Source organism: Rhincodon typus, chromosome 36 (assembly GCF_021869965.1).
Source record: "Rhincodon typus isolate 14 chromosome 36, sRhiTyp1.1, whole genome shotgun sequence".
Taxonomy (NCBI): Eukaryota; Metazoa; Chordata; class Chondrichthyes; order Orectolobiformes; family Rhincodontidae; genus Rhincodon; species Rhincodon typus.
The window spans coordinates 18,113,417-18,130,501 of NC_063367.1; the positions used below are offsets into that span (position 1 = coordinate 18,113,417).

General features: G+C 39.8%; 1 protein-coding gene across 1 annotated transcript in view; it reads left to right on the forward strand.

The window, feature by feature from the left end:
* Positions 1–10,563: 10,563 nt before the first annotated feature.
* The window catches only part of LOC125487081, a 10,305-nt gene continuing 3,783 nt past the window's right edge, over positions 10,564–17,085 (forward strand). Inside the window, exons 1-4 of the mRNA XM_048617053.1 lie at positions 10,564–10,744; positions 13,223–13,389; positions 14,000–14,023; positions 16,116–16,298. Coding sequence (XP_048473010.1) covers positions 10,564–10,744; positions 13,223–13,389; positions 14,000–14,023; positions 16,116–16,298 — 555 coding nt within the window. The remainder of the gene's footprint in view (positions 10,745–13,222; positions 13,390–13,999; positions 14,024–16,115; positions 16,299–17,085) is intronic.

Genomic DNA, 17,085 nt, shown 5'->3' on the forward strand with positions numbered 1-17,085 from the left:
AAGAAGAATCCATAGAAAGGCAGCGATTCTGCTTGTCTACCAACATCTGAGAAAGGATTTTGTTATTTTTCTGTGTTACAGAGTCATCTAGATGCAAAACATTAGCTTGCTTCCTCTCCATGGATGCTGCCTGACCTGCTGTTATCTCCAGCACTTTTTGTTTTCAGTGTTGAGGCAGTACCAGTTTACTTAGTGGAACATCTAGGTCTGGAGCTCAAAGCACTGGCTAAGGTACATATTCTAGCTGGACTAGTTCAGAAGATCCAATGACTATTAGGTCAATTAGACAGACAATACAGTGGACAAGAGAGAAAGGGCATCAAACAGTCAAAGTTATGAAAAGAATACAAAATTTTATATTTTAGTTTACCTCAGAGGACAATATAAAGATACCTTCCCTCTAATTTTCTATTTCTGCTCTTATTTGTTTCCACCTGCTAGTTTTTCCTCCTCTTAAACTGAACCAGACTAATGATCATTGCTATATTTAGTGATGTTAGTGTTCCCCACCTGTTTCATTAGTTTTACAATCATTTACCCACCTCATCTGCCTCTGTTATCTCATTCTTGGCTAATTTCTAACACTGTGGGTCTAAAGGCCAGCCTTGTGTATCGCCCCAGGTTACCTTTTGATTTCATGCTTCTAAGGTTGTGCAGTTCCTGTGTTTCGCTCTAACTTTGTCACCAGCTTTTATAAAGCACAACTCCACAGGAAACCAATCCTCATCAAATTGAATGCTGCTTCAGATACCTCATTGGAAGAAAAAGATGTAAAACAAACAATCCCATGACTTTGCCAATGTTATCAATGAACAAATGTTGACATTAATCTGCTTAGGAAGCTTCTTGAGGAAAACTTAGATACATCATTCCATTGTGTTTTCTATTATCTGTGGATCTGGAATTTCTTTCCACCTCAATGCAGACTTTTGCATTATTTATTTGTCAAGTGCTAAGTAAGTTAATTTTGTTTAGGTTTACAATTAAACTGAGAGTTATCAATTTGCAAATGAGACACTAAACACTGCTCATCAAGAACTGCACTCAGCACCAAGTGCACTTCCTTACTGCGCAACTTTTTTGCTCCATTTTGCACACAGACCACCTTTCTCCACACTGGGATTTCCCAAAATACGTTGCAGGCATTGAGGTAAGATAGATAACATTAGTTTTCACACAGCAAAGTTCCACAAACAACAATGTGATAATGAGGTCTAATTTAGTAATGTCTGTTTTTGGAGGACTGTAAACAACTTCCCGACTCTTCAGCAAATGCTATCAGCTAAAAGACTGCACTGTTCCCTGCACTATTTGAATAATGCTCTGAAGTGTTGAACTAGACTTTGCACTGACGCATTTGAGAAGGAACTTAGCAGGCTAACACTGCCATTGGAACCGGATGTGTATTACATCTGGGGAGGTGATGGAATAATGTTAATGTTACTTTATCCCGGATTAATGTTCTGGTGACATGGATTTGAATTCGACCATGGCAGATGGTGAAATTTGAATTAAATAAAAGAAACTGCAATAAAAAACTAGCCTAATGGCAATCATACAACCAGCTTCGATTGCGGTAAAACCCCTTCTGATTCATGAATGTCCTTTAGGGAAGGAAATCTGCCATCTTTACCTGATCTGGCCGACACGTGACTCTAGACCCACAATCATGCGATTGACAGTTAACTGTCCTCTGGATACTTAGGTATGGTAATAATGCTGGCCTAGTCTTACAACGTCCACATCCCATGAACAAATATTTAAAAATCTAAATATTCTTTATTAGCCTGTGAGTCCTTACTGTAATCATCACCAGGTTACTCAGCTCATACACAATGAAGGATTTCTTAAAGAAATATTGGATGTACTGAACTGAAGAACCAGAACGTCTCAGATAGATGCAACCTTGTGTTAATAACCTATTATAATAAATGATTCAAATCACTTGTTGTTCAGGGTACCCCAGTTGATCCCTCCAAATAACTGAAAGTTGGCACCTCTAAACAATGCAGCACACCACCAGTACCATACTGGAGTATTACCTTAAAAGATAGGATTTTACTTCCAGAACTTTTTTAAAGAGTATATTAACAGACACAGTGGGATTTGAACTTTCATTCCCTGGATTCCTGGTCCTGGCTTCATGATTACCGTCAGTCACATAATTACAGCCTATCAAACCTCTACCTAATGATCACTGTTGATACATCCAATTATGTAGGCAACAACATGCATTTTTACAATATAGTTAGTTGACAAAATGATAAAAAGAACTTCACTAGGAAATAGGATAAATCTCTCTCCCACTGCAATCTATCCGCCTCCCCCTCTCTCCCGATTTGTTTCAGAACCCCCTTCCCCTCCCCCATTTCTGAAGAAGGATCTAGGCCCGAAACGTCAGCTTTCCTGCTCGGCCTGCTGTGTTCATCCAGCTCTACACCTTGTTATCTCAGATTCTCCAGCATCTGCAGTTCCTACTATCTCTGAAACAATACAGAAAACTTTCTGTAGAATTTTGCCCATAGAGTCATACAGCACAGAACCAGACCCTTCAGTCCAACTTGTCTGCACTGACCAAACATCCCAACCTCACCTAATCCTATGTGCCAGCATTTGGCCCACATCCCTCTATATCCTTCCCATTCATATACCCATATAGTTACCCTTCAAATCTTGTAATTGTATCAGCCTCCACCACTTCCTCTGGCAGCTCATTCCAGACATGCACCACCCTCTGTGTGAAAAAGTTACCCCTCAGGTCCTTTTAAATCTTTCCCCTCTACCTTACACCTCTGTCCTTCAGTTCTGGACTCTTTCCACCCTAAGAAAAAGACCTTGGCTATTCACCCTACCTGTGCCCCTCATGATTTTATAAACTTCTATAAGGGTCACTCCTCAGCCTCCGATGCTCCAGGGAAAAAAGCCCCAGCCTATTCAGCCTCTCCCTATAACTCAAACTCTCCAGTCCCAGCAACATCCTTGTAAATCTTTTCTGCACCCTCTCAATTCCAACAACATCCTTCCTACATTATATGCAGTATTCTAAAAGTAAGGAACAAACAAAGAAAAGTGGATAGGTTCATGGAAAAATCTAGGCAACTGATGCATGATGGTGAAAGGTTTTGTCATCAAAATCGTGCGAAAGGATCAGAGAATGGAAATGTCAGAGAGACACGGATGTGAGATTAGATTAATATCTGGGGAAGGCTACATACACCATGCTGATCAGAGCTACAGAGGCTTTGAAAAACACAATTAACGCCATGTTGATTGGGCAACTCAACAGGGCTATATTGGTGCTCACGGAATTGACCATCAATGCTCACCATGAAGGCTCGAACTTGAAGACCAGTCACTTGACCAAAACACCAATGTACAAGAACAGGTTACTCTGGATCTACATCTCCTCAGACACCAAAGCATGGACAAATTCAGCAAGATCTGAATAATATACAGGTTTGGGTAGCCAAATGGCAAGTAAAATTCATGTCACACGACAGCCAGGCAATGACCATTTGCCATTCAATGGCATTACTATCAGTGAATCTCTCACTATGAACATCCTGGGAGTTACTTTGACCAGAAACCGATCTGGACATGTCATACAAGAACTGTGGCTACAAGAGCTGGTCAGAGGCTAGGAATCGCATAGCGAGTAACTCACCTGCTTCCCAAAGACCGTCTACTGTCTAAAAGGAACACGTCAGAAGTGTAATGAAATAGTCCCCGCTTTGATGAACGAGGGCAGTTCCAAAACACTAAAGGTGTTTCACAGCCAAGACAAAACAGTCTGCTTGGTTGGCACCATAAAGACTCACTCCCTCCACCAGTGACACTTATCTTACAATGCTGCAACTATCTACAAGATGCAGTACAAAAATTTTCCAAGGCTTTTTAGACAGCACCTTACAAACTAATGACCACTATAACCTAGAAGGAAGGGCTGCAGATATACAGGAACGCCACCACCTGCAAATGCCCCTCCAAGCTACCAACATAAGTCAAACAGCAGAGAGACAGACTTTTCGGTCCAAACAGTCAATGCCGAACATAATCCCAAACTAAACTAGTCCCACATGCCTGTGCTTGGCTCATATCCTTCCATATTTTCTTAATCATGTACTTATCTCAATGTCTTTTAAATGTTTTGTAACTCTACCTGCATCCACCACTTCCTCTGGAAGTTCATTCCTCACACAAATCACTTTGTAAAAAAAAAAGCCCCTCATGTTTTTTCAAATCTTTCTCCTCTCACCTTAAAAATGTTGAAATACCCCACCTTATGGAAAAGACACCTGCTATTCACCTTATCTACACTCATGATTTTATAAACTCTAAAAGGTCATCTCTCAAGCTCCTACACTCCATTGAAAAAACTTCCCAGCCTCTCCTTATAACTCAAACCCTCCATTCCCAGCAACATCCTGGTAAATCTTTCTGAGCCCCCTCCAGGTTAATAACATCCTTCCTATAACAGGAAAACCAGAACTGCACACAGTATTCCAGAAGAGGCCCCACCAATGTCCTCTACAACCTCAACATAACATTCCAACTCCTATATTTAAAGGTCTAAGCAATGAAGGTAAATGTGCTAAACACCTTCTTATCTATGTGTGATGCAAACTTTAAAGAATCAGGCACGTGAACCCCTAGGTCTCTCTGTTCTACCATACTACCCAAGGTCCTACTTTTAAGTGTGTGTATTGCTTTTGTTTGTTTTACCAAAATGCAATACCTCACATTTATCCAATAAAAATTCCATTGCCACTCTTCAGCCCATTGACCCAAATGATCAAGATCTCTTTGTAATCCTACATAACCTTCTCTACTGTCCACTATACACTAATCTTGGTGTCTTTCGCAAACTTACTAACCATGCTATATTCTCATCTGTCTCCTGCCGTTATGCCAATTGTGTCCAGTTGGCAAGCTCACCCTGAATCCCATGTGATCTAGCTTTATTAATTAGTCTACCCTGTCAAAGGCTTTACTAAAGTCCAAATAAACAATGTTTATTCACCACCCTGACTTAGAAATATACCTCCAATCCTTCAGTGTTACTGTATCAAAATCCTGGAAATTCCACTCTTATGAGATTGCAAGTCTGCCTGCAGAAAATGAACTACAGCAGTTTAAGAAGGCAGCTTGCTGCCAACTTCTCAGGGGAAACTAGGGATGGGCAATAAATGCTGGCCCAGCCAGTGATAGCCACATTCCTACGAATGAATATATTTTAAAAAGCCAATTATCTGGTCATTACGATACTGATGTTTGTGGGGGCTTACTATACATAAATTGACAATCACATTTTCTACATTATAACATGCCTTATGTTTCAAAAATACTTTGACTGCTTCTTTGCAATGTTGTGAGGTTATAAAAGGTGCTATTTAAGTTTTTTTTATACCAAAGGCTCCCTGTTATTTACCATCAAATTGTGCATTATCTGATAAAGATTGATGACTATAATTAGTCAACAACCTTAGTTAGGTTGCAAAGTGCCATACATGTGGCTTGTTCAAAGGTGGAATGGCATGGAATGGCATGGAATTAACAGAAAATGACATGAAACAGAGTGGTGATGGTGAATGAATATTTTTAGACTGGATGGTGTGCAGTAGTGTTCCCCAAAGTGCAGTTTCCAGTCCATTACTCTTTGCAATTTTAGAAACAACTCAGGTTCCTCTGGAGATAGTAACATTAAAAAAAAATGACATGAAACTTGGTAAAAGTTTAGCTACTGATTAAAATAATTCTAGGCTTCAATACGACATAAGCAAGATTAAATAAGTAGAAGCTGAACACAAATTTTGATGTAGAGATGGAAAGGGACAGCCAATATCAAAAAGTAGTATAGAAGAAATGACACAACCATGAAAAGTGGCAAATGAGCAGAGAGATGCATACATCTTTAAATGTGACAGGACAACTGGCACTTTGTGAACATTAATTACTTGGATCTATAATTAGGGGAACTGAACATAAAAGTAAAGAAATTAAGCTCAGATTTTATAAATCACTGGGTTGGATGTTAGCTGGAGACAACACTGCAGGGAAGTTGACTAAAACGGTATCAGGTGTAAAGTGTTTCAGTTGAAAAACTGGAAAAGTTAGGACAGTTTCCCAGGGAATGGATGAGTTTAGGTAGCCTAACATCAGAATCTTTTATTATCTTGAAAACTACTATGGTAAGCAAAAAATAATTATAATTGCAAGGAAATAGGTCTAAAACCAAAAGTTTTAATATCACTGACAAGAGAACTAAAGTGGAGAAGAGAATTTGAGATAACAAGGTGTAGAGCTGGATGAACACAGCAGGCCAAGCAGCATCAAAGGAGCAGGAAGGCTGACGTTTCGGGCCTAGACCCTTCTTCAGAAAAATGCAGTTCCTACTAGCTCTGGAGAAGAGAATTGTTGGAAGCTAAAGGGAGTTAGCTGCTAAAGTGGTGAAAGCTGAAAGAAAAAACCATCCGTCTTTTGAAACGATTGAAGAACGGGGACCCTACAGGGCTAGGAATAGCAAGAATATGTAGTGATGCTCTTCCGACCATACAACACAGGTACGATGGGCTGAATGGCCTCTTTCGAGCTATTTTCTAATTATCCTGCTCGGGGCTGTTATTTCACGACTCTGGAGCAGGTGAGACTTGGGGCTTCTCGGATTCTATGCAGCAGGTGAAATGAGACTAGATCGACGTATGCGTCTTGTGTGTGTGTTTAGGGAGTTCCTATTGTTTCCCCACCAAACGGCCTCCGAGATGGAGAAGGGTCGCCAAACCAGCAAGAGTACAACAGCGCAACGGTGCCCCCTCTTCAAACCCCCGCACCTTGGAACTGCCGCTCCCCGCCGGGCTCTTGCCTTTGCCCCCGTATGAGGATCCCGAGCTGCCACTGCCCGATCGTTCCCGCTCGTCGCCGGCAGGCCCCATCTTGGGCCCCGGCCTGTCCCGGGACTCGACACCGGTTCCAGACTGCCGTTGCCCGCTCCTTTCGCGACCGTCGCCGCCGCCCAAAAAAGCCGGCGCAAACTCCCTTCGCCTGCTTCTCGACTCTTTGGACATTTCCCCCTCCCCTGCCTCCCCGCTTTCAAACAGGCCACATCAATTTGATTTTATTGAAGGTTATTTTTTTTTGCGGTGGGAACGAACATTCCGAATCAGCGAAGACAGAGAAAATCGCCTTTGCCGATGACAACAAAATAGCGGGCGACTCCACTGACAGGAGCGCAACCAAACTCCGCTCCGGAAGCACCCTCTCCATAATCGACAGCGGCACAGACCAATCACCTCTTTTACTGTGGTGCATGACTCTGCCCATCTCACGGGGAATATCCCGTCCACGGCTGTGGGGCGGGGCTTAAGGCATGCAGCAAGTTCGGTTGCAGCGTTGCAAAAGGGTAATGCCCCTTGCGGCCGAGTCTGCTCTCTGATTGGTCGGGACGGGGACGCCTTCCGTCGGCCGTCAGGAGCCCCTCGTTCGAACTGGAGGCGGGAAAAAGGTGAGATGGGCAGGAGTGGTGTAAGGTGCGAAGTCGAGGAGCTACGGGGTGTCAGTAGCCTTTCTTCTCAGGGGCAAACTCAAATGTAACAAGAAAACAAAACGAAGAACTTCAGATAATGGAGCTCTGAAACACACAAAAAACACAAATCACTGGAGAAACTCAGCAGGTCTGGCAACATCTGTGGAGAGAGAACAAGAGTTAAAGTTTTGAGTCCAGTGACCCTTTCTTCAGAACAGAAGTTGAAACTTTCTAAAGAAGGGTCTAGACCGGAAACGTCAGTTTTCCTGCTTCTCTGATGCTGCTTGGCCTGCTGTGTTCATCCAGCACTACACCTTGTTATCTCTTGAAACTTAACTCCGTTTTCTCTGCACAAAGAACCAGGTTTCTCCAGTAATTTCTGTCTTTGTGTCAATAACATTTCTTCCCAAGGGCAAAGCAACACTGGACCAATGAAGTGAAACAAAGAACTGTGATGCTGAAAGTCTGAAACATGAATATTTTTCTGGGTATGTAATTTTCAGAATTGTACACCATGTTCAAGGCCCATCTTTTGACCATAGAATACACTGCACAGGGGTGTAGTGAAGGCATGTTCAATTGATTATTTCCATGTAAAAGTTTTTATTATCAAGACAATATTTCAGCAGATCATGGTTGGTAGCTCGTGGTATCAACATAAACTTTGGTGTAATGCAGACATTAACCTATAATGCCAACAGTTTTTTTAGATGCTATTGATTTGAGGGCTATAGATGCTATTGATTAGGTAGTATAGATTCAAAGTTATTGGTAGAAAGATTAGAGGGGATTGAGAAAATATTTTTTAAGTAGTGAACAGTAAGGATCTAGAACATTTTGCCAGAAAGGGTAGTAGAGGCAGAAACTCTCAACTTATTTAAAAGCTCTCTGGACATGCACCTCATAATCTGCAGTGCATTATACCAGTAACAGGAAAATGGGATTAAGCTGGATGTCTCATTACTTGGCAGGCACAGACATGATGGATCAGATAGTCTCCTTCTATGTCATAAATGTTCTATGTTAAATGTCTTCAGTACTTCCAATTTGTTTACATTTCTAGGTTATATTAATAAACTAAATAATGAATGAAATAAAGGTGTTGCAATCTACAAACTGTTGAAATTCAACTACTGATTTTTGTTTTTAACTTCTTTATAGAGTCATACAGCACGGAAACATTCAGTCCAATTCATCCATGCTGAGCTAGGTCCAGTCTGACCTAGTACCATTTGCCAGAATTTGGCCCGTATCCCTCTAAACTCTTCCTATTCATATACCCATCAGATGCCTTTTAAATGTTGTAATTGTGCCAGCCTCCACCACTTCTTCTGGCAGTTTGTTCCATACACCTACCATCCTCTGTGCGAAAAACATTCCCTTCAGGTCCTTTTTTAAATCTTTCCCCTCTCCTCTTAAACCTATGTCCTTTAGGCTTGTACTCCCTGACTCTATGAAAAAGACCTTGGCTATTCACTCTACCCATGCCCCTCATGATTTTATAAACCACTATCTCTCAGTCTCCAGTACTCCAGGGGAAAAAAGCCCTAGTCTATTCAGCTTCTTCCTAAGTTCAAACACTCCAGTCCTGACAACATCCTTGTAAATAGGCTGTATAGGGTCCTGGTAAGGCCACACCTGGAGTACTGTGTGCAGTTTTGGTCTCCTTACATGAGAAAAGATATACTAGCACTGGAGGGGGTGCAGAGGAGATTCACTCGGTTGATTCCAGAGTTGAGAGGTTTGGATTATGAGGAGAGACTGAGTAGACTGGAATTATACTCATTGGAATTCAGAAGAATGAGGGGAGATCTTATAGAAACATATAAGATTATGAAGGGAATAGATAAAGTGGAGGCAGGGAGGTTGTTTCTACTAGCAGGTGAAACTAGGACTAGAGGGCATCGCCTCAAAATAAAGGGAAGCAGATGTAGGACTGAGGTCAGGAGGAACTTCTTCACCCAAAGGGTTGTGAATCTGCCAAAGGGTGGAATTCCCTGCCCAGTGAAGCGGTTGAAGCTACCTCACTAAATGTTTTTAAGGCAAGGCTAGATAAATTTTTGAACAGTAAAGGAATTAAGGGTTATGATGAGTGGGCGGGTAAGTGGAGCTGAGTCTCAAAAAGATCAGCCATGATCTTATTAAATGGCGGGGCAGGCTTGAGGGGCCAGAAGGCCTACTCCTGCTCCTAGTTCTTATGTTCTTAAATCTTTTCTTTATTCAATTTTGATGATGTGGATTTCTCAATGCAATAAACTGCTTTATAATATTAATAGTGGAAGTAGCCTTCAAATAAACATGGATAAACAAACACACAACACAGAAAAGGACATCATAGTAGTATAAATGTTTGGCAGGTTTGCCTTTTCTTGCTGCTACCAAAGATTTGTAAGGAATGTGTTTGAATTATGTTCTCAGAGTCAAATTTAAATGGCTGCAACATGAATTCCATGTTTACAACAAAGGCCTGGACACAGCTTTAAAAACAAAACTGATTAAAAAACTTCAATTATAATTTAAATATTTTAAATCTCACACCAATAATGAGACAGCTAACATTAGGAGTGAACTCAAAAATAACTTGTTAGCTGGACATAAACTATGCAGTTCTCAACTGATCCTTTCCTGTGAAACTCCTTGCTGTAAATAATATTGGAAGTTAAGGGAGCGAAAATTGAAATCCATACCTCATGAATTTCAACATTATCCAAAACATTAATGCATTTGTTAGAAATGAGCGATACTCAAAGAGATGACCTCTCCAGATACATGTATCACCCAGGTTGAATAGTAGATTTAGATTTTATTGTCACATGTACTCAAGTACAGGAGTACAGTGCATGTGGTGCCATTTTAAGTACAAAGGTACCTAAGTACAAAAAACTTAGGTACAAAGTAATAAGAGCACAGAGTTAAAAAGTTAAGCATTACCTTCATGGAATAAATCAAAAAATAAAGAAATAAGGCAATAGTTAACATTTAAAGTCCTTCTTAATTTAAACCAGAAAAATAAAAGAATAAAGATTAAAGTTCAGCAGTCTTTGATGAGTCCTCTGCTTATATTGCTTTCTGGGAAACCTCAGCTGCCTGTTCTCGACACTGCCGCCGCAGATATCAGGGGATCTTCCTCACTGCTTGCTCTTCCCACGTTGGGCCGTGATGCCATAGCTGCCACTGAAGTTGCTGCCTACCCAATCTCCTCCAGGGCCTCAAGAACATGCCAGGGTATGACCCATGCAGAGAGACCAGGCCGAGAGAATGCCACAAGCCACTGAGAGACTGGGCCAAGACACCACCGGACCGAGAGACTGCCATAGGCTACTGTGAGACTGCCATGTGCCACTGAGAGACTGAACCAAGGCACTGCCACAGGCACCTCACCATGTCCGTGCTGAGGATGTGAAGAAACACCGAGAGAAAGAAGAAAAAAGAGAAACAAGAAGATAAAGAAATGACAGAGCAGACGAGCTCTGGCTGAAGCGTCTTACTCTGCTGCCATCTTGTGATCTACAAGGTTTCCTTTCAGTATAGGATATTACTGAGGGTTTAACAGATGTCTCTTCAGTTCCACTTTATCTTTTCAAATTTTTCCTGTAGTTAGCAGAAGATTACCTTTGTCTTCTTCTGTAGTAATCTTTACCAAGGAAGTGTGTTGGAGTACTTTTACAAGTACAAAATGAAGTCAGACAGGGAATAACTCTATCCATAATTATTTACGTCTGTTAATAATTGGTATTCTCTGCCATTAATTTTCAACAAACTATAATTTTTACTTTGTACTTTAGAAATAATCATCAGTAGTTAACTTTCTGCCCGACTCGTATGGATTAGCAATGAAATTTAAAATCATCTCACCGATAATTTTAGCACTTGTAAAGAAAGTATCATCTCCATCTGTATGAACTAAAATAAATCAAAAAGTAAGATACTGCAGATGCTGGAAACTTAAAATACGAACCAGAATTGCTGGGACACTCAGCAGCTCTGATCACCTCTGTGGAGAGAGAAAAACAGGATTAACATGTCGGGTGACTACTTTTCATCAGGATAGGGACCTACAGTTTATGAGGAGGAAGAAACCTACGGAAAAATCACCAAGGAGAGGAAAAGTAATGTTCTGTGATAAGGCAAAGAGGATGATTACATGAAAGAAGTAGTTTCTATTATTTAATCAGACAATTTACAAAATATAGGATTTGATTCATGAATTTTTTTTGCAAATAGTGATTTTTCTCAATCTTCAAAGACTCCTTAAATTAACTCTAACACTCTTCAGCTTGGCATTGATGAAAACTGAATCTATTGAATCGGTAAGAACAAAACAATCTCATAACAAAAACAGAAATTGCTGTAGAAACTCAGCAGATCTGGCAGCAACTCTGGAGAGAAAGCAGAATTAACGTTTTGGGTCCAGTGAACCTTCAAAAAGCTTAACCCTAACTCTTCAAAAAAGGTCACTGGATCCAAAACATTAACTCTGCTTTCTCTCCACAGATGCCACCGAACCTGCTGATTTCAACAGCAATTTCTGTTTTTGTTTCAGATTTCCAGCATTGGCAGTTCTTTGTTTTATTTTAATAATAATTAATTGTTTATTTATGTGCAGTTATTTCAGTCATCTTGTTAAAAAAAGAGAAATACACACCTTAAATACAAAACACCAATATGTAAACTCTTCCACTTTTAAAAATACACTTATAAAAAGTACTTTGTTGACTGTGTGGAATTTCTGTGTCTTGAAAGCCACTACTTAAATCCAAGTCGTTTTATATTTTAAGGATGGTAGTTGTGAAAATAATGAAATATCCATACTGAAATAGGGAATACATAGGCGTTAAGTGCCATGATGGTTACTGTGCACTACCTGGCCTAGGAGTGTTTGCTGCTATAATACGAATACTGCGGTGGTTCCTGCGTAGGACTCTTAATTCTCTGCAAGCAAGTTCAGGATTCAAGTCCAACTCCAGAGATTTGAGCAAACAAAAAAGTTGACTACGATGCTCGTTGTTAGTAGCATGGGGTATATTACATTAAAACCAAAACCCTCTATCCTCTGCAGGATAGAAAAGAATTGGAAGAATGCAGGAGTTACCCAGCCAATCCCTTCATTAACATCACAAAAACAGATTATCTCACTATGTTGTTTGAACAGTTTGGTGTGTGTAAATTTGCTGCCATGTTTCCTACTATAGAAATTATTCCTGTTCAAAAGTAATAAAAACAGAAAATTTCAGCAGATCTGGCAGCATCTGCGGAGAAACAGAGTTGATATTTCCATTCCAATATGACTTTTCACTCCAAACAAGAACATAAAAACAATGAACAGCAGTAGTCCATTCAGCTTTGTTAATGTGTTCCACCATTCAATGAGATCTTGGTTGATTCGTGGCATAACTCCACATTCCTGCCTTTGGCTCATATCCCTTAATACATTCTAAAGAAGAATTGTATTGGACTTGAAGTATTAACTATCTCTCCATGGATGCTGCCAGACCTGATGGTTTTTCTCCACTTTCTGTGTGCTTTTTTTAATTGTAAAATGCTTTATGATCACTTTATGTGTGTGTTTTTTAATTGTAAAATGCTTTTATGAGAATTGAGATACGGTGTCACAGATGAACGAGACATCATGGTGCTTGTTATTCAAAGGACCTGCACTCAGAACAACTAGGAATACAAATACAATTTTTTTTTTCTTGACAGTTTGGAGTCACAATGTTGGCTGTGGTCTGTGTGGACCACAATCTCTATTGTTGCCTCCAGCGGTTGCGCCCCCTGCGGATCTCCAGAAGGAAACGGCGACGGAAGTGAGGCCGGAAGCTCGTGGTCGGGAACCTGACAACCGTCGGTTGGGAGCAAGGAGGCTGCGGGTGGGTAAGATGATGAGTAGCTGGTTGTGGTGTTTAACGCACGTTCTTGACTTGGGAAAGGAGGACGGAGGCAGTGCTTCTCAGGGTAACAGTGAGAGGGATTGTCTCTTGGGGAGACTGAAGGGGAGGGTACGGTTTGAGGGGTTCGGTGTTAAGCAGCAACCAGTATATCCCGTCACTCCCGACCCCACGTTCAATAAGAGAAATAGCAAGCAGTTTTTTCTTTCAAAACAAAGTTTGTTTTGCCTTTTAAAAGTATGGATTTCTCCACTAAGTTGTAATATTTTCCCTGTTAAAATTTGCAGTTTCTCCCCTTGTAAATATGCCAATTTTTCCTGTTAACATATGCCAGCTGTTCCCTGCTAAACTTTCTCAATTTTCCCTGCTAACATTTTCCAGTTTTCGGTGTTAAAATTTGCCGGTCCATGCCTCGAAGAAATCAACTTTACAAATACCTTTAACAAATGTTATTTTTCTCTCTTCCTGTATAAACTTTTTTTTAAAAAAAAGCTATTACTTTTGTGAAGATTCTAAAAATGCTATTTCATTTCAGATCTAGTTTTCAGGATCTGATTCCTGTTGCAGAACCTGTTGATAGCTATTGTAACTGCTGGTTGATGTTACAGCTCTGCAGGTATAGTGTAAAGCATACGTTATACTCCATAAAATATAGTCTATAATGTATATCAAGTGAAGAATATTAAATGTACAGCTATTAACCAATCACCTGATGGGAATATAAATCTATTTGTGTTAACAAGTGTACTGCAAACTTGAAAATCCTGCTTTTTAAAAGTTCTGTTCTTTCCAGATTTGACAAGACTAGCTGGTTTATTCTAACACTAGAAGGAATTCAGAATTTACAAGCAGATGCCAATTGAGAGAAACATCTCCTCTCACAGCTTGTCTCCAGCCTCGGGATGTTCCTACTTAAACAATTAAGACTGTAGCTTTAGAAGGGCATATTCAGTTGTGCATATTTCTGTCCAAAATAAAAATATGTTCTCCACTTAGTGTTGTGGGAAGATTGCTAAATTTCTGCAGTATTACCATTTGAAGAAAACGTATTCTGTTGACACCCACTAATGAATGATTGTGGCTACAACTTGTATCCAGGCGGGAGTTGGAGCTTTAACATGATGTGAAAGGAAATATAAGATGAATTCATGGATCATCTGCTATAAACTATTGTTGTTAGTTACTACTCAACTACTGTACATCCAAATTTTGTTGTCTAATAAATATATTCAGCTTATACACTGTTAAGAATGAAAATTACTCCACAGTCTGTCTCATTAATAATTTATCCCTTATGACACATTGATAAACAGTAGCTATGCCTTGAGAAACAATTAATTCTGATATTTCTGTATATACCAGGATTGGTGCAGCTCATTCACCACATCTGTTTGATCTCTCTTACCAGTGAGAAATACCATGCTCAATTGTACATAACGGAGATCATTTATCCCAGACAGTTGAGGATAAAAGCTAATAATTAAGCTGATTGTAGGGAGCAAAATTGCACAAAAGCAAGAAAACAAAATCTGAAATTAATGAACAAATACCATCTGTTCCCCAAAAGTTTGAAATTCTTGGCTGATCTCTTCAGTAACTTGGAAAAGCTGTGACATGTGAACCCCTCTGATGTTCTTAAAGCAGTTCTGTGAAATTTGAAACTTTGGAGTGTAGGGATTAAATTAAATTAAGTAGTTTTGCTTTGATATGTAGTGTGTATCAAGTTTGAAATGAGTATCCTTTCCACATAATCTGTCATGCTCTAAAACACTTCCTTCAGTAAAAAAATCAGATGGAAAGAACAGTAGAACTAAACTGAACATTAGTTGTCTGTGCAAACAGGATCCCCCAAATTAGGTCTGGGTTCTAAGTAAGTTCCATATGTAACCTTAATATTTCAATGACTTCATATCAATCAATCTATTGTGCCTGGTGCATATTTCATTTTGCCTGTCAGTGCTTGATGTAAATCAGAGGTGTTTTTAATTGTAGCAGTTATGGTTTTCACTTCAAGCATTCTAGTCATTAAATCAAGCAACAAATTAATGTCGAATACTGTCAAAATTCCTAGTAATTTGAAACCGACTAGCTCCGACAGTTCATTTCACCTATTGGATTTGTGCAGGAGCAGCCCAGAGAAGTTTGCATTTTTATATTTTCTTTTCATATTTTGGAAGAGATCTAATCCTTTCCTGTTTGCCTAGATGACTGTTCATTTGAGTTTGAATCCTTTAAGTTGCATTTTCAAACTTTGTTGTGAAAGGATAACACTTTTCACACCCTTTGTCATTGTTGACTGTGCTAAGGCTTTTGTAACTGATATCTTGCTTTTATTAGCTTTATTTGTTTTCTTACTGCTCCGAAGTATTTTGAGCTGAATGGTATTAGTTTGGTTTTATTAGTAATATTGGGTTGCTGAGCATTTGTTTTGGATGTGGCATATATTTTCTTATTTCCTGCAGCCCATGCTTAATGCCAGAATTAATTTTCACTGGATTATGGTCTTTTTAGTTTTAACTTTAAAATTTCCCTGAAAGCAGGTTGTCATCCTGTCCTCGTGACGACAGATTGTGTGAAGTTCAGAAAGACGTAACTTTAGAAATGGGAGGTATATGTAAAAAGGAGAATTGGTTTTAAAAGTAATTTTGCAGAGATGAATAAGAGAAATAAGTTATGTGAAATTTCATGAGCCTTTAACTTTGCTGCAGCCACTTTGGATATTGAAACCTGCCAAACAGAAAATGCTGTTCAAAGTGTTGGTGAGCTGTACTTTTATTGTGATGTGCTCCACACACGTTCATCATAAACATGAGCCAGTTGTATCTGAGGATCACTATATGGATGGTGAACACAACCCTGAATTCGATCGGGAAGTCTTATTTGGTGGAGAGGTAGGAAATTCCATGCAGCTCTGTTTATTCATTAGAATGAAAAGGGAGAAAGTTTTGAAATAGCCTACTCAAAAATGTGCGTGCTCTGTTAAGTGTTTGTGATTTTAAAAATATTGTTAAGAATATTTCCCCGTGCCTTTTACAATATTTTTCTGTTTCATTACTCTTCTGAATGACATTCCTACATATGCAAAACAAATTGGAAGAATTATTGGCCTGGATGTTGCAGTCAGCAGTGAAGTGAATATTCCCTGCTGATTTTGAAGAAGGGTGCCCACTGACAGTCTGGCAATCTAGCAACTCTGTGAAATGCACCCCCCACCCCTTTCCGTAGTGGAATTTAAATCTGACGCCAAGTTGAAGGGATGTTTGCTGTGCAGCAACAATGAATTGTCAGCAATCACACTTAAATGTTCTTGAACAGCAAGCCAGAAAGTTAAAAATACTTGATATCCACTATTTGAATCATAGAATCTCTGCTGTGCAGAAAGAGGCCATTTGGCCCATTGAGCCAGCACTGACTGTCTGAAGAGCAGCCCACCAAGGCCCGCCCTACCCCATCCCCGTAATGCCACCTGGCTGACCTGCATATTTCTGGACACTGCAGGCCAATTATTAGCATATCCAACCCCCTAAGCTGTGCATTTTTGTTAATTTCAAGTTTTCTGCTTCATCAATGACCTTCCCTCTATCATAAGGTCAGAAGTGGGGATGTTCACCGATGATTTGATGATTGCACATCCTTCATCATTTGCAACTCCTCAAATATTGAAGCAATCCATGTTCA